Raw genomic sequence first — 18,161 nt, forward strand, 5'->3', positions numbered from 1 at the left:
ATTCAGGCTACTGACCCCAGAAAGGAATTGTTTATTGAAAAACTAAGAATCTTATGATAGTATGCATGGTCCCAGGATAATTTAACCTCTGAATAAGGTTCAACTTAAAATGTACGTCAAAACTGTCAGGCCACAAACACAAACTAATATATATACAAACCAGAGCAGGAAAATTTATTGTTTACATTGATTCCGTTAGAGACAGAGTCATACAACCTCCCTGCTGAACTAAGAAAATATTAGTCGATGACAGAGCTTCTGACTATGTGAATATCTGGAGACCAATTTTTCCTGAGCCTCAAGACTTGGAAATCCAACTTTAAAAATTGACTGAAAGTAAAAAAGAAAAAAAAAAGCACAAACTAAAATCTTTACCAGATATACAGAACAGTGTGGTCACTACAAAACAAATGTAGAAATATTATTGAGAGTCATGACACACTATTAAAAGAAACACGAAAGAGAGTGAATTCTTTGCATAATGCTGTGCCATTTCATTTGCTTCCAGAACAAACATTCATTTACTTTATATTCCATAAGGAAAAATAATCTTCATTACTCACCACTGCAATTTCCTTATGAAACTTGGCCTCTAGGCTAGAGACATTTTTGAAAGTATTGACATAAAATCCAACTCGTCTATCATGTAGAGATACAAAGAGGAAAGAAGAGATGGGAAAGATCGGTCAGCAAAACTGTATTTTCAACGACAATGACACACATTAAAAACAGATTTTCTTTACGTAATTTTGAATAACATTAGATTAAATAAAAATACCAAAAAAAAAAAAAAATACCTAACCCAAAGTAAGCCCAACCTTTCCTGATTTGTTAATGAACAAAAACAGCTTCTTTTGGTATACAGCACAACCTTTCTTAGAGTGTTGGTAATAACCCCAAGAAATGGTTCTCACACTTCAATGTGCACCAGGGTCACTTGGAGGTTTGTTTCTGATTCAGTAGGTCCTAGGTGGGGACTGAGAATTTGAATTTCTAACAAGCGCTAGGTAATACTGATGCTGCTGGCTCAGAGATAACACTTTTGGAACCACTGCCCTAAGCATTTGTATTTTAGATTTGTATCTTGTAAAAGTTTTCAGATAGAGAAGTTTATTAATTTTTACAAAATATTAATGGTCTAGTTTTGGTATCATATATTTGGATTCTGAAATTTGTTTGATAGAGAGAAATAAAAAAACCTACAAATTAATTACAATTTTTCAGCTGAAGTGAGAGCGTACTTTCTTTTTTTTTTTTTTTTGCGGTACGCGGGCCTCTCACTGCTGTGGCCTCTCCCGTTGCGGAGCACAGGCTCAGCGGCCACGGCTCACGGGCCCAGCCGCTCCGCAGCATGTGGGATCCTCCCGGACCGGGGCACGAACCCGCGTCCCCTGCATCGGCAGACGGACTCTCAACCACTGCGCCACCAGGGAAGACCGGGTCGTATATTCTTTTTTTTTTTTTTTTTTTGCGGTATGCTGACCTCTCCCTGTTGTGGCCTCTCCCGCTGCGGAGCACAGGCTCCGGACGCACAGGCTCAGCGGCCACGGCTCACGGGCCCAGCCGCTTGGCGGCACGTGGGATCCTCCCGGACCGGGGCACGAACCCGTGTCCCCTGCATCGGCAGGCGGACTCCCAACCACTGCGCCACCCGGGAAGCCCTGTTCCCTCAACTTTGAATGTGACTTCACACAAAACCTTTGTAAATATGATGAGAAAGAGTTAGCATCTCACCAACTATTTAATTATGTATATTCCTTTAATGAAAGGTGAGTTAATATTTTTTGTTCATTTATTTCTCGCCCATTTGAATTTCTCCTTTTGTGAGTCATCTATTTATAGTTTGCTTATTTCTTGTTTTATTCTTATTTATTTATAAGGGATTTTGTATTATACATATTGACCTTTGAATACCTTAAGCAAAAACAGGAGTCCCCTTTCTTCTATCTTTAAATTCTGTTTCCTGATACACAGCATATCTTGTTTATATCAATGATTATTTAGAGAAATAACTGGCACAGTACTAGAGAGAAATACCTTCTTTAGAATGACTAAACAAACATCCACAATTTTCTAATATGTTTATTGTTTCCTTTTAGAACTGAGAAATCAACTAGATGTATTTAATTGAGAAAAAAGTTCAATATTTTTAATGCAACTTATCATATAGTGATTCTCTCCAATTTATGAAATCAGAGATTCTTTCAAAGTAGGGACTGCCTTGGCCTAGTTCATGAATATAGGCCCAGCACCTAATATAGCAGAACAGGACAGAACAGGCATGCAGTAAATAGTCCATGAATAAATGAATGAATGAATGAATGAATGAGCAACTGAACTAACCAATGAATGAACAAATTTGGCACTCAGTCCACTGGAAGGGCACATTCTGACTATAACCTTGGCTTGTAAAAAACTAGTGTCACCAGCAGTAAGATATACACCCACAAAGAGTATAGGGCTCTGAATTCTGATATTATCTGCTTGGGAGGTTTCATTTCACAGGTTCTTCATAAACAAGGGACTCTGAGACATTACCATTTCCCCAAAGGACTTGTCTGAGGCATCCTCAGGTCCCTCCTGGTCAGCAGTCAAGGCCAACTTAATTTCTTTATTAAGATGTTTCTTTGGTCTCGGAAATGGTGGAAAGGATTAAAAGCTCAGCTTACCACAGTCCCAGCTTGCCAGCCAGGATGCTTAGACCTCAGCACTGCCCTGAGGGAAGCCTGTCCCCCCGGGAGCTGGTCACTGCTTCCCCCAGAGCCCCCCACAATGGAAGAATACTCTGCCTATAAGTCTGTTTCTGTTTCATAGATAAGTTCATTTGTGCCATATTTTAGATTCCACATATATGTGATATCATATGGGATTTGTCTTTCTCTTTCTGACTTAACCTCACTTATGATCATGTCTAGTTGCATCCATGTTGCTGCAAATGGCATTATTTCATTCTTTTTTATGGCTGAGTAGTATTCCACCATATATACATACCCTTCTTTATTCATTCATCTATCAATGGACATTTAGGTTGCTTCCATGTTTTGGCTATTGTGAATAGTGCTGTTATGAATATAGGGGTGCATATATCTTTTTGAATTAGAGTTTTCATCTTTTCTGGATATATGCCCAGGAGTAGGATTGCTGGATCATATGGTAATTCTAGTTTTAGTTTTCTGAGGAACTTCCATACTGTTTTCCATAGTGGCTGCACCAATTTACAGTCTCATCAACAGTGTACTAGGGTTCCCTTTTCTCCATATCCTTGCCAAGGTTTAGGATTCGACTTAAAGCAGTGTTGCATGACAAGCGCAATTCTATTTATTCAGGGTGGTAGCATGGGGATGCTGATGAGAATTGAGAGATATAAGGCCCCAACTTCACCCAACAACTTCTTGTTCAACCGCTAAGTGGGAAAACTGCACTTAATGGCATGAGAAATGCAGAATACCTATAAATAAGAAGAATATTTAACATCTAAAATAGGAATGAAGTTCGGGTTAACAGGTAAGGGCTAAAAGTACAGGCTTCGTATCAAAGACAGAAGACTAGATGAGCTACTGGAATAAAGGAGTTCTTCCAAAAGCTAAAAGAGTAGCCTTGTAAATTTCAAGGTTAAGGACAGTTCTCCTAATGCTTCTTAATTGAGATTTGGGTCTCCACCTGAGAAATATACCAAGGTCTAAAACTGTGCCATCCAATGTAGTAGCTGCTAGCCACATCAGGTTATTTAAATTTAGAAGAGTTAAAGAGAAATCATTTTAATTTAAAATTCAGTTCCCTGGTCACACTAGCCATATTCCAAGTGCTCAACAGCTAGCCACATGTGGCAAGTAGCTACCACATTGGAAATTATAGATTACTGAACACTTCTATTGCACAGTGCTGAACTATCACATGCAATAAGACAAGATAAGGAATATTCACTGTTTGTGAACTTCTATAACCTGTACAGAAACATCTTTACCTTGACCATAATGATGGTAATTCTTCTTGTAAGTCAACGTTAAACTCTTCAAACACTTTCTGTGCTTTCTGAAATTCCTCTTCTGCCTAGAAGTGACACATAACATGTTGACACTAAAAAATATCACATAGACACAAGCCATTTCTAGACACAACATCGTTTAATATAAAATAGGAATAGCTTTATGGCATCCCGGAAACATTTTGGGAAGCAGAGAATCTGGTAAAAATCCACAAGATTTTTTTCAATAAAAGTGAAATACTGGGGACTTCCCTGGTGGTGCAGTGGTAAAGAATCCACCTGCCAATGCAGAGGACACGGGTTTGATCCCTGGCCCGGGAAGATCCCACATGCTGCAGAGCAACTAAGCCTGTGCGCCACAACTACTGAGCCTGTGCTCTAGAGCCCACAAGCCACAACTACTGAGCCCACGGGCCACAGCTACTGAAGCCTGAGTGCCCAGAGTCCGTGCTCTGCAACAAGAGAAGCCACCACAATGAGAAGCCCACGCACTGCAACAAAGAGTAGCCCCTGCTCGCCGCAACTAGAGAAAGCCTGTGCGCAGCAACAAAGACCCAAAGCAGCCAAAAGTAAATAAATTAAATTTTTAAAAAGTGAAATACTGAATTTTATTTCAAAAGGAAAATGTGATTGATTACAATGGTTTCTCTTGCATCTCTTACAGAGTCATTCACTCTACAAAAATGCATTAACAGCCTGTCACATACACTGCTCTGCTCGGGATACTGGACACGGATGCTTCTCCAAGAAATTCCCTGTCTAGTGAGAAGTCTAAGTAATTACACTACAAGAAAGGGCTTATGAGCCCTTACAGAGCATGCTATTAAGGAAGATGGTGCAAGGAATAGAGAAGGTTCCGTAGGGCAGGTGATGTTTTAACGTGATATCAAATCTTGAAGAATGAGCAAATGTTTGCTAACAAAGGGGATGGAGAATGGACTGCAATACATAAAAGGTGCAGTTGCTGGAGTTGGGGTGCCAGTTCACTAACCATGTGGACTTATCAGACTGCTCCACCTTTGTGCACCTCAAATCCGTAAAATGGACATAGCAATGCCCACCTCACAGGTGTTGTGAGTATTAAAGAAAGAGGATATAAATGAAGTGTTGAACATGGTGCCTGGCACCTCAGGGGCCTCGCGTGAAGGGCAGCTCTTATCACAGCTGCTCAGCAGCTGGTATTATAGGTCACGGAGGCTCCAGCTTAGGACATGTGTAGAGGAAGGAAAGGAGGGGAAAGAAGACTTGAAAGTTGACAAGGATGGAGAGGTGAGTCAGAACCAAATTGCGAAGGTCGCGTGGGCCGTGGTAAGGAATTTAGAATTTTTTCTACAGGCAAAATGGGAGCCATTAAAAGACTCAAGCAGTGGAGAAACTCTCTCTAGATATGTGCTGCAGAAAGGCCATCCAGGCAGCTTTGTGTGTGCAGATGGGGGAAGGCAGGACTGGATGCCAAGTGAGAAGTCAGCAGGTGTCTCCAGTGAGCTGTCAGCCAATGACTGACATACATGGTAAAAGCTCCGGAAATGGGTTTTCTAAAAGAAAAAGAATGTCATGCAATTGTAGTACACATCTGTACTCTCAAGCACAATTTATGTCTGAGAATTTCACACTTGATTTCCTAGTTGAATCTGCGTTCTGGTGTCAAGTATGGAGCATGACCACAGAAAGAAGGTAAGGACACATTACTTTCTGTGATCAGGCAGTACTGTTGGGGGCGAACGTTTATTACGATGAAAATGTGAGTCAGTGTCACCCATGTGAACTCTACCATGACCTGAAAACCCTTCACGTTACTTAAAAATTATGAACAGCAGCCCACAAGCACCGTACTTCAGTTTCAGTTCTGTCCGGATTCCAATCTCCGTGAGAAAGGAAAGATTTCATTTTCAAAAGCAAAGTTGCTGTAGGTCACACAGAACATGGAGAGTGGTGACAGCAGTGGGGTCAGTCCCTTACCTTAGAGATGCGACTCTCATCCTTCCTCTTGGAGCTCTGCAAAGCTTCCAGATGGTGGCGGGCACAGTCATAGTCCACCAGCTTCCTGCTGCGCTTGGCAATGCGGTTCTGTCAACAGGGAAACATATGCACTAAGAAAGAGGCGCGGTCACAGACTCTTCTTGACTGCCAAAATGCCTTCCTTGTCCGCAGTAGCTGAGGACCTTGACCGGAGATGGAGGTGAACCAGAATTTCACTAGACAAATGATCCCTGGAAAACAGACTACAGCCTCCGCTCCTTTGTTTGAAAACCATTAGGTAAAGGCCTCCCTTGCGATGCTAACTAGGTCAATCAGGAGGAGGTGAAGGCAGAATTTGTAGTCAAAGACCAGAGAAATTCCACAACTGGTTGAGGGAAGCACATAAACCTATACTCTCTGTTAGTCTCTATCCTAGATCTTTAAATGTTCCATTTTGAAGATAGTACAAGACTATATTAGGATTTGCTTTTATATTTCTAATAGCACTCACACTAACAGCAGTTCTATAAATCAGACTTACTTCCTAAGAAACCCTTTTTCCTAGAAGTGTTTGTCAATCCTTTTGTTCATTCAAATTATCTGAGGAGATTTTAAAATATATTGATTTCGGGCTTCCCTGGTGGCACAGTGGTTGAGAGTCCGCCTGCCAATGCAGGGGACACGGGTTCGTGCCCCGGTCCGGGAGGATCCCACATGCCGCAGAGCGGCTGGGCCCGTGAGCCATGGCCGCTGAGCCTGCACGTCCAGAGCCTGTGCTCCGCAATGGGAGAGGCCACAACAGTGAGAGGCCCGTGTACAGCAAAAAATAAAAAATAAAAAAATAAAATAAAATATATTGATTTCTAGAGACTTTTGTTTCCAGTTAGGATATAGAAAGCTGCAAAGAATGTTACTGCCACACTAGCAAGAAAATATCTGGATAATTTATAAAAGCATAAATTGTCTTGACTGTATCACAGACATGAAGTCACCAGGCAGTAAAGGAATCTCAATTCCAAAGAAGGATGAGTCTCTTCAAGGAGAGATGAGACGTACCAACTCTTTCACCTTTGGCAGGTAAAAGCTGTGGCCACCATATAAGCGGACAAGAAGTAGTCAGCTAAAATTTTAACACATTCTTTAAGGTCTATTGTGGGCTAACGTGTCAGTTTGGAATAGCTGGGTGTCCAAGACACAAAGGGAAGTTGCACTTATGGGCAAGCTCTTTCCTTGGGCCTCCACTGGATGCTATGAGAAAGTCTGGCGACAAGACACTCCCTTGCAGTGCAAGTGAGAATGAGATGATCTCTGATGCTATGGGGTTAGAAATACAAAGCCCTGCCCATTCCCTTGGACATTTTTCTCTTTACAAAGTAAAAGCCTTAAGCCACTTGAGGAGGAAACAACAGATCCTCTGGTCCACAGAGACCAGGCAGAGATCCACTGATTCTGGGGGAAAGGTAGAAACAAAATCAATCTGGCCCCAATGATGGATAGGAATCTCTTGGGTCCCCTAGATATATTCAAAAATAACTGTAACACACAGAAGAGTGGGAGAAAAAAATCTCAACCCATGGGGGAGGAACATAAAACCCTCTTGAGCCCAAGATCTGATTCCTACAACAAGAAGAGCTCTGATCCCACTTGGGCAGGGTCAGAAAACTCCTGTTCAAGCTCAACCACAGATAATGAGGCCAACTTTGCCTAAGACAGGCCAGGAAAGTATAACATAAAACAGACTTGCCTCCACTCCAAGCCCAGCACTGAATAACAAGAAACAGCTGCCTACCACTGGAGAAAGGACAAGTGTATGGAGAGAGACCCCCTCTGAAACACTGGCACACAAGGACACCTGAAATCTGAGGGGGAGCAGGAACACTGAGAAAAACTCTCTGACATCCAAGGGCCCAACCAATGTGGGTCAAAGTAGAGGCAAAAACTAGACTTCAACCCAAGAGTCTGAAAATTTTATAGATGTTAGACTATACGTGCAAGGTATCAGCAGCCCAATTCTAGAGGAATTTGAAAGCGACAGTGCACTGAAAGTAACAATAGCAACAACAAAACACAAATCCAGCTCAAGCTGCAAGCAGATTAATTTGAACTCTCACACTACTGGCTTGACAAAAAGGCATGCCCATTTCCAGGCATAAATATTACTCCAGTCTTCACTATTCTATACACAATGTCTGGCAGTCAATCAAAAATTTTGAAACACACACATTAAAAAAAGAGAAATGGCCCATGAGAAAACACAGAGCAAGCAACAGAACCAGACTCAGACATGACCCAAATGTTGGAAGTACTGGTAATTTTGGGGGGCGGGGGGGGGCTGCACCCATGCAGCATGAGGGATCTTAGCTCCCCAACCAGGGATTGAACCTGTGCCCCCTGCAGTGGAAGTACAGAGTCTTAACCACTGGACTGCCAGGGAAGTCCCCAGCCAGTAATTTTAAAATAACTATGACTAATATGTTAAAGTATCTAGCTGGAAAAGGTAGACAAAATACATAAACAGACAGGGAATTTCAACAGATACATGGAAATTTAGTTAAATGGAAATCAAATGGAAATAATAAAATTTATCAGAGAGGAGAAATTTCTTCATTAGACTTAAAACAGCTGAGGAAAGAAATAGTACAGTTCAAGATAAATGTTTAAGGAGGCTCTCACTCTCGGGGTAATGTTAGTGCAGGGTCAGCAGTCCAAGTAGGTGCCTCCTTATATTTTGAACCCTCGTGCCCTCACTTGTCTCACTCAGTCCCTGCCCCTGATGCTTGCTTAGTACTCTTTCTAGCAGTGCCCAGGTGTCTCTGACAGACTCTGTCATCCAGCGACCATCTGTCACTCTGTGTTACTCCTCTACACCCCCTTCAGGGGTGACGACGGGTGGGGTGGGGCAGTTACTCTCATTTAGCTGCTTCCAATCCCTTTCACTTGACCCTCTGCACCGACCACTTCCCACTGGTGTCAGTGGAAGGATGGCTGACATACCACGTCCGCTCAAAATATGCGATGAATTAATTAGCCCAGCAGAGTAGAGAGAAGGGTGCTAACAAGGTGACAAAGCTCATTCCTTTCAGCAGACATCTGTTACCTTCCAAGGAGCACTGCCCCTTGAGGTAGCGGCCTTGTGTAACTCTGTGGAAACTTTTACAAAGCTCTGCTTTGTGGACTTGGTCGGGGGTGGGGAGGTTGTCCTTTAGGATCTTCCAAAAAAGCAAATCTTGATGCTTTGAAGATAAACTTGATTTTCGAAAAGAGCCAAAATTCAATTACTTCCAAGCCTGGGAACACTGCACTGGATCATCTTATTTTTTGTTCAAAAACAAGAAGTAAATAATGTGAGTCATTTTCTTCTATAACTGACAAGTCAATTACAGAGTACAGCTTACCATGGTAGAAGGGACATTTTGAAGGCCATCACTCATTTTGATGCATATATTTTTGTGCTGGCAAAACATATCAATCTTATTGCCTTACCTATCTGATATTTGGGAAACCTGAAAAAAGAACCACATCTCCTAAGAAAGGGTAGAGTTAATACACTAAAGCTTCACATGGAAAATGATACAATTCTTACTTAATCATCCAATAGTACATTTTATTCAATAAATTTACTAGCTTAATCGTGAATAGTTTAATTAAACGGCTTTTAAATATTTACTTATTTTAGTTATTTATTTATTTTTATTATTTTTGGCTGTGTCCGGTCTTAGTTGCAGAGTTTGGGCTTCTCTCTAGCTGTGGCGTGTGGGTTTTCTCTCTCTAGTTGGGGTGCTTGGGCTCCGGAGCACGTGGGCTCTGGAGCTGTGGGATCTTAGTTCCCCGACCAGGGATCGAACTTGTGTTCCCCGCATTGGGAGGTGGATTGTTTACCACTGGACCACAAGGGAAGTCTCCATTAAATGGTTTAATTAAAAGTTCTTCAGATTCCCCACTATGCATTGACCGTATGCAGTAAAGAAAATAATTTACGAAATTAAAAAAAAATTTCAACAATAACCCCAATTTGGAATTCATTTTGGCCCACTGCTGTAAATATATGCTGAATGGCTCATGCACAGCTGCCAAGATAAAATCTAAACTTCATTTTACAATAACTGCTAACAGCTGTAAGCCTGTGTAGGTTGGGGACAAGCGGGCTCTTACCAGAACATTGATTTTAGATGTCAGTGCTGCACAACAAAAACTGTAACACCAGGTGCCCTGCCAATCACAGCTGGAAAAGTCAAACACCATTCCCTCATGAATGGTACTGCATAGCCCTTGCTGATGGGCTGCAGTAAATATCTGGAAATTTGCCTAATCATGTACACCCTGTTGATGTTAATGAGTCAGGGAAGTCAACTGTGTTCCAGGCTTTGAAAATGCTCCACTGTATTTTTAATCATAACCCTCCTTTTTATCAATAACCCATTCACTACATCATCTATCAGCACTCCCCTTATGAAGTGACAGAGTCTGTATCCACATCTAACTTCCGTCCATTGAGTAAAAGGCACAACATCTGTGTATGTTCACAGAAGAAAAGTCTTTCAACTCTTAGAAACAGCTATCCCAACTGCTCTCCAACCCCAAATTGTTTCTGTTCCAAGTTAAACACTGCTATTTCCTTCACTGTTCACCATATGAAATGGTTTCACAACTGTCTATCTTGGTTGAAACCCTCTGTGTATGCTCTAATATTCTACATGTGACTTCAGAGAAACAGAGAGAGAGATTACGTAGGCTCTTTCCATGATGCAGGTAAAACCGTATTTCATTTACCTTCAGGGAATCCAGCTAGATAACATGATTCCAAATCTCTCACGTAAGATGTTTCAGTAACTGAAGGATCATCATTGTGTGTGACCTCAACCATGGACACCATGGACCACAGGAAAAGAACTGCTTAAACAGAATAAAAGGACGTCCCTGGTGGCGCAACGGTTAAGAATCCGCCTGCCAATGCAGGGGGCACGGGTTCGAGCTCTGGTCTGGGAAGATCCCATATGCCGCGGAGCAACTAAGCCCGTGCACCACAGCTACTGAAGCCCGTGTGCCTAGAGCCTGTGCTCCACAACAAAGAGAAGCCACTGCAATGAGAAGCCCACACTCAGCAACGCAGACCCAATGCAGCCAAAAATAAATAAATAAATAAATTAATTAAAAGACAGAATAAAAGTTCCACTGAGTGTTTCAACAAACTGAAAAGACTAACCAACATAATCCATCATGAGTTTATTTTAATCTCTCTGTTTCAACAAAGGTACTTCTATATGTCTTCTGAAATTTTATACTCCTAGAGAGAATGGTCAATTTCCAAATAGCTATTGCTGGCCAGTATCGTAACAAATAACAAACAGATCCTTCACACATTTTTGATGATACTAAGTTTTTGTTCCTGAAGCTCAACAACTTTTCAAATGTATTCTCCTGTAGTCAATCACAGCCTTTATTTGCTTATCTAAGTTGTACTATCAAATATTATACGAATAATTTAGACAAGTTGCGAGGTTCTTTGAAATTTTCAAGTAGGAAGACAAACGTTTCTTTTACCTAATTTATTAGGAATTGATTTTTATGGAGACTGAATTACCACAAAATAAACAGTATTCTAAAGCGTGATAATAATTCTGAGACTGTTTGCTCCACAAATGCTGCAAATTCCAAGACAAAATGTCAGTGTCTGTCAAATTATCTGAAGATATCTCAAAACACATTCCCTGTGTTCAGAATTTTAAGTTTTTAAAACACTGTTTAATTTCTCGGAAAATTTTTAAAACTGACTAATACCTTTCCAAATTAAGATGTAGCTATACAATGACTAGGTAAAGCATTCTGCTGCCTATTATGATAACTTCACCTAGAATTCGTCATTTGGATTTTGTTCTCTGGGACATTTTGCCAACAAGGCTAATGTGTTCAGTCTGATCCACTTAGGTTTTTGTCCGGTGCCTCTGGTGTCCCAAAACACGCTTCAAGTGTTGGCCATATAGTCTTGGCCAAGAAGCTTCACTATGTTTCATGGTCAAGGACGGTGCACATTATTGCAGATAGTTTCCTGGTGTCTGGCAATGGCTATAAAGAAGTCCAGGTAAAAATGGAACTTCACATCAGAGGTCACCTAGCAAGATACTGAAAGTGCCCATGGACACTGGTTCATGGCCTCCTCGCTCTACAGGAAGGGCAACACATGGCTGTCTTACCCAGCAGTCCTCTTTGAGCTGGGAGAACAACTAGGGAGCAGATCTATTAACGCTACCATTTGCTATATACAACCCTGATGGTTTAAAGACCATCTATACCTTAAGAGTCAATTTCAAATCTGTGATAGTCGATCCTTCACTTGTATATTTTCCTTTCAATGAATCCAAGTGTCGAATAAGACAAATGTTTTAGACAAGATATTTTTAGATCCAGATGCAAATGTATTTGAAAGGCTTACATCTTAAGAATTCAATGTGAACCTGAAAATTTCAAGGAGAGAAAAAATATGCAGGTGTACTATGAACATACACAAAATAAACAGTAAGGAAAAGATCAGATTTTGCTCTCACATGCGCAATGAAGTTTCTCCTTTCCTCATGACCTTTGCTTATTCTAATGGAAATTCTTGCCAAATGCCATATGACCAAAAGGTTTGAACATAAAGAAGACTGGAATTTTTTGGTATCTCTGATTTATGATTTTATACCTATAGGATTAAAAAGACTTCTGTAGAGAAATAAAAGCTGAAGCAGTTCATTAAACGGGGAAATGTGATTTCTGGAACTATATTTCATTTTAAACTGTTAGGAACAGGATAAAAATCTCATGCTTAAATAAATGAAAAGTTACCAACGGTCTTTGATGTCAGCTTGAGGACTTTTAATTCTACTTATCTCTTGCCCACGTTTTAATAAGAACATGGGACCATTCAATTCTTCCCTTTATAGACACAGAATAAAATACCTTTATGTCAGGAAATTGGCCCAGATAGGTGTCCAGTGTCAGCAAGGACCCGTCCACTAGTTTTTGATGGAAGTCTTCCCAAAGCACATCACATTTCTGAAAGAAAAAGAGAAATAAAGAGACAACTGCAGAATTATTTTATAATTGGTTAACTTTCACCAACTTCTAAAAAACCTGAAACTAGACAATTAAATAAGTTCTACTACTTCCCTGGCTAGTAAATGCTAGAAAAGTGTGGATTATTTAAAAATACAGTAATTTGGCTACCAGTTCTAATTTATAATATAGGCTACCTAAGGGCTCAGCTCATTTAAAAATGTGTTTCTGATTCTGAATTACTAAAGAATGTAGAAACTTCAAAAGGTCCCCAGATTCCTATAAGTAGACCTTGGGGCTAGGAGTCTGTGAAGAATTCCACCAAGACAGTTTGCTTCTGAAGCAATCCATGAAATTAGAAACCACTCCAGACAAACAACAAACCGTTGCTGAAGCCTCCACACGGAGAGCAGAAAATTTAGTCATACTGGGAAGGGTCCTACCATTTATGGAATATCAATTATGAGAAACACAATGAGTATTAGATATAATTATTATTGTTACTTCTATTACTGTCCAGGCATTGGGTTAAAAGCTGTATGTGTCTCTGTGTGTATGTGTATGTGTGTGTGTGTGTGATTTAATTCTCACAATAGCCTTATGAAGAAAGTCTTATTGTTGCCATTATACAGAAGATGATGCTGAAGTCCAGAGATGTTACACGATTTGGCTAAGGTCCTGCAGCTGGTATATGACAGACTCTGGTTTCAACCCTTGAATTTGAAGCCCATGATCTGTCGATGACACCAGGCTGCCTCACCAGAATAGAGTTCATTCATATCCCAGCTGTGTGACTTTGGAAAACTGCACGTTCCTGAGTTTCAATTTCTCCAAGTATGTGAGTTGACAACATAAACTTGCTTCACAGAATCCCAGGCACGTGCGCAAGAACGTCATTTCATATTCCTCCCATTACTACATTTGGCGTCTCCTGACAACGTTTACACTTTCTTTTTTCTTAGCAATAGAACGTCCAGTTTTAGCCAGGCACACGGCTGCCTAGGACACAGATCATACTTCCCAGCCTCCACTGCAGCCAAGTGTAGCCATGAGACTAAATTCTGCCAATGGGATGGACTTTCAGGAAGTGGCCCTAAAAGGAGGCTTGTCCTCCAGGCTTCCTCCTTCTTGCTGACTGGAAGACAAAAATGAGAGCTGACAGCCAGAGCTCAGAGAGTCATCTTGAACGTGGAGGTGGCAGAAAGGATGCAAAGACAGGCCCCTGATGCTCATGGGTCCCCCATACTACACCTGGGCTGCCAACCTCCAAGGTCGGTTATGGGAGAGAAGCTTCTCTCTTGTTGAAAACCACTTTTTAATGGTTGATTTGCTTCTATTTTTCACACGTTAAAACCCAATTCTAATTGTAATAGATGCTTATTAAGAATTTTATGCAAACAGGGACTTCCCTGGTGGCGCAGTGGATAAGACTCTGTGCTCCCAATGCAGGGGGCCCAGGTTCGATCCCAGGTCAGGGAACTAGATCCCACATGCAAGTCACGACTAAGAGTACACGTGCCACAACTAAGGAGCCCATGGGCCGCAACTAAGGAGCCCACCTGCTGTATCTAAGACCTGGCGCAAGCAAATAATTAATTAATTAATTTAAAAAATAATAATTTTATGCAAACAAAAAAATTTAAGTCCACCGTACGAAGAGGCTTATCTTATGATCTGAGCAGACCCCCTGGACATGCAGTGTCAGGTGCTTCACCATCAAAAGATTCCAAAAATCCTGGCAGCCACGAGAATCAAGGTAGGACAGCAGCTGTTTCCTTAGGAATCAAGGTCAACAGTGGCATTTGCCATACACAGAATTGTAACGTGGTGTTCTGAAAAGCCATTCACACAAGTTTCTACCATTCCCTTAAAAATTCTTCTTTTCACAATGCATTTTTAATTATACACCTCTAAGCAGAAATTTACAAAATGAGTTAATAAGCCTTTAACAACACGCTGTTGAAACACAGTGTGTTTATATTTAAGAAATGTGAGAAGATGCAATTCCTCAAAACTGCATTGGAAAATGGTGTGTGGAGGCTAGTTTTGCCTAATTCACATACTGAAAGTTTTCAAGAGGTAACGGAGCTCACAAAGAGCTTTCTTCATAAATAGATCTCAGTTTCTATCATAGTCATAACAAGATTATGACTTGTGATCAACATGGGGATGTCAGAATTTTCGTGAAGCAGCCCAGGAAAGATGTTAACCCATCTCTCCAAAGGCTTCATAGATGATCAGGATGTCATGTACCAGACCCTTCCCTGAGTTGTGGCAGCCATAACTCTTAACTCTTCTGTGCCTCATGAGAAGCAACGAGCTCCCGTGAAGTGGACATGATGACCAACCGTTCTTTGTTTTAACAAAGAGCTTGGACATGAGAAAACCCCTGACAGCAGGCTTCCTAAGGTCAGTAATAATCACACACACTGTGCACTAGGTTGAGGATGTGAATACACAGACTTTAAGTGTGTTATTAGGAGATACAATTATTATTCTCACTTCGCCGATGAGGAAACTAAAGCCCAAGAAGATTAAAGAACTCATCTGATGTCACACCCCATTCTGCCTTCTTCAAAGCAACAATAACCACTTTCTCATTTCCCAGAGCCAGACAGCCCTGAGCTAGACGGTGCATTTCAGGTGTTAAGACATGTCTAAGGACGAAGCCTTTCATTAGTTAAATTCCTATTAGCAGGCCCTGTCCTCAGCCCTGCAGACCAGCGAATGGACCATCTGGTGGTAAAGTGATGGGATGCTCTTCCCAGATCCTGTGCCTGCTTTCAAGGAGGGATGGGGAAGAAGGTGCAGTACATAAAATCAGGCCATGAGCCAGTTCTCCTACTGGAATGGGCTAAGAACTGTGGTAAGGGACAGACAAGTGCTATTCTTATGTTGAAGAAAACCAATCTTTAAGCCACAGCTTTCTACCCAAGTGGCTTTATTATCATGTTCACTCCTCACTGCAGGTTTGGGTTGATCTGGATGGTGGAACTGCACAGTGCCTTCTGGGTACATGGTGTCCCCTCATGATTAGGGCCATGAAGTGGTGAGAGGGGATCAGGGGAATAGGCTGAGTGAGCAGGACATGGTGGGAACCTCACAGAAGTCACCCCAGGGCCTCTCACATGCTGTGACCAGCTCTTACCTCGCCAATCATTTTCACGTCTTCGCGTCCGTACCAGTCAGGCTCATAGACTTCATGCAGCGACTCGGTGAGCTTCATGGAAGCCTCCTGCATGCCTAGCATTGGAGAAAAACAACTCCTGTTAGAGAGAGGTAGGTGAGGAATCTCTTCCTCCTTTCCCTACTTTTCAAAGTGAGAGGCAAAATCTTGAATACTTGCTAATTGTTTAAGGAAAACCTGGGCAGGCACAATTGCTATTTGCACCTGTAGTCCTGATTCTGATTACAGTGTGCATTTTCTAGTATTTTTAGGATAAAGATCCATGCTGGGTCTTAAAAAAATCAACAAGGTGTTCTAGTCTAAAAACACCAATAATAATATGTCCTATTATGTGTGCTGTCACTTGCTAAATGGCATGAAACCTGTAAATGTATGGGACACCTAGAATACTTACCTATAAAACTAAAGAGTTCTAAAACAATTAATACCAAATGACTTTAAATATTAGAAATAAAGCATGGGGCGGGGAGCAGATAGAAGCAAAATCTATAGGATTTTCAGGCATCATTGAAAGGGCTTTAAGTGACCTAAAATTTTTCAAAAGAAACAAGAAGTTGTTCTTTTTCCAATATTACTAAAAGCTATACATACAGTTTTAAGTCAGAACTCTCAGAAAGCTTAGCATTCTTAAGTCTATGGGTATTTCCAGAATTTTCATTAAGGTACAATTTGGTATGTTGCAAAAATATGGTTATTAACAACAGGAAAGATATAAAGTTTCCCAGTGCAACATGGTGATACAAAGTATCACGAAGTCTTTTCCAGACTCCCTGTGCCCCTTCTTCAAAACATGGAGGGTACAATTCTGTTCATTTATCCTTACACCGGTAGCACACTGTCTTGATTACTATAGCTTTATGCCTAGCTTTGAGATCACATAGTGTAAGCCCTTCAACTCTGTTGTCAAGATTGTTTTGTCTATCCTAGGTTATTTGCATTTCCATATAAATTTTGGAATCAGCTGATCAATTTATTTAAAAAAAAATCCTGATATGATTTTGATTTGGATTGCTCTGAATTTATATATATCAATTTTAAAAGCACTGATGTCTTACTATTGACTCTTCTAATCCATGAACATGGTATATCTCTCCATTTATCTTAGGTCTTTTCTCAGGAAGGTTTTGTAGTCTTCAGTCTAGACATCTGGCAAATCTTTGTTAAACTCTTAAAATTTTTAAGGTTTTTGGTGCTGTGGTAAATAGAATTGTTTCTTAATTTATCTTCCAATTACTCATTACTGTTATACATAAATGCAATTAATTTTTGTGCTTTTTACTTTGTAACTTAACAATCTTGCTAAATTCATTCCATTTTTCTATTTTTTTTAACTTTTTTGTAGAATGCTTTTGATTTTGATGTACACAATTATGTCATCTGAGAATTGTTTCAGTTTTTTCAATTTTCAGGCCTTTTGTCTCTTGTTATTGCATTACTGCACTGGCTAGAATTTCCTGTACAATGTTAAATAGACATGGTGAGAACCATGAGGTGTTGAGTTTTGAAAATTTTTTTTCTCCATTTTTCAAGATGAGCATATGGTTTTGTATGTTTTAGCTTGGTACTATGGTGAACTATTTTGGTTGATTTTCAGATGTTAAACCAACTTTATACCCCTGAAATAAATTTCACTTGGGTAAAAAAAACAAAAACAAAAACATGGAGGGTAAAGTGTGGATTGCCGTGGAGACAGCTCAGGGCTGGGGACTGAACATGGTGGAGTCTTTGGCTGGTGACTTGGAGAAGTGCCTCTTTGGCACCAGACTCTCCCTTACAGCTGGAAGGTGAAACCTGACCAAGTTGGTGTCCTGGTCTTTGTCACTAGGGGATATGAAAAGGGGCTGGATAGAAGGAGAGGAGAGAAAAAACAAAGTGCTGCCATTAAAAATATAAAAGACACATAAACTTAATGCCAGTGAATCAAAGAGGGAAAGTTTTTTGTTAAACTGAAAGCTGCAACACTCTAGACTCATCCACATGCTTGCTGAATTTAAGACA

The 18,161-nt window shown here is 40.7% G+C and overlaps 1 protein-coding gene across 2 annotated transcripts in view; it reads right to left on the reverse strand.

The window, feature by feature from the left end:
• The window catches only part of LOC131762643 (amphiphysin), a 186,268-nt gene that overhangs the window by 55,603 nt on the left and 112,504 nt on the right, over positions 1 to 18,161 (reverse strand). For both annotated transcript variants that reach the window (XM_067042871.1, XM_067042872.1), the window contains exons 4-8: positions 16,125 to 16,219; positions 12,881 to 12,976; positions 5,945 to 6,052; positions 3,965 to 4,050; positions 564 to 639 (exon numbers count right to left, since the gene is read on the reverse strand). In XM_067042871.1, coding sequence (XP_066898972.1) covers positions 564 to 639; positions 3,965 to 4,050; positions 5,945 to 6,052; positions 12,881 to 12,976; positions 16,125 to 16,219 — 461 coding nt within the window. The remainder of the gene's footprint in view (positions 1 to 563; positions 640 to 3,964; positions 4,051 to 5,944; positions 6,053 to 12,880; positions 12,977 to 16,124; positions 16,220 to 18,161) is intronic.

The sequence above is a fragment of the Kogia breviceps genome, chromosome 9, assembly GCF_026419965.1.
Source record: "Kogia breviceps isolate mKogBre1 chromosome 9, mKogBre1 haplotype 1, whole genome shotgun sequence".
Taxonomy (NCBI): domain Eukaryota; kingdom Metazoa; phylum Chordata; class Mammalia; order Artiodactyla; family Physeteridae; genus Kogia; species Kogia breviceps.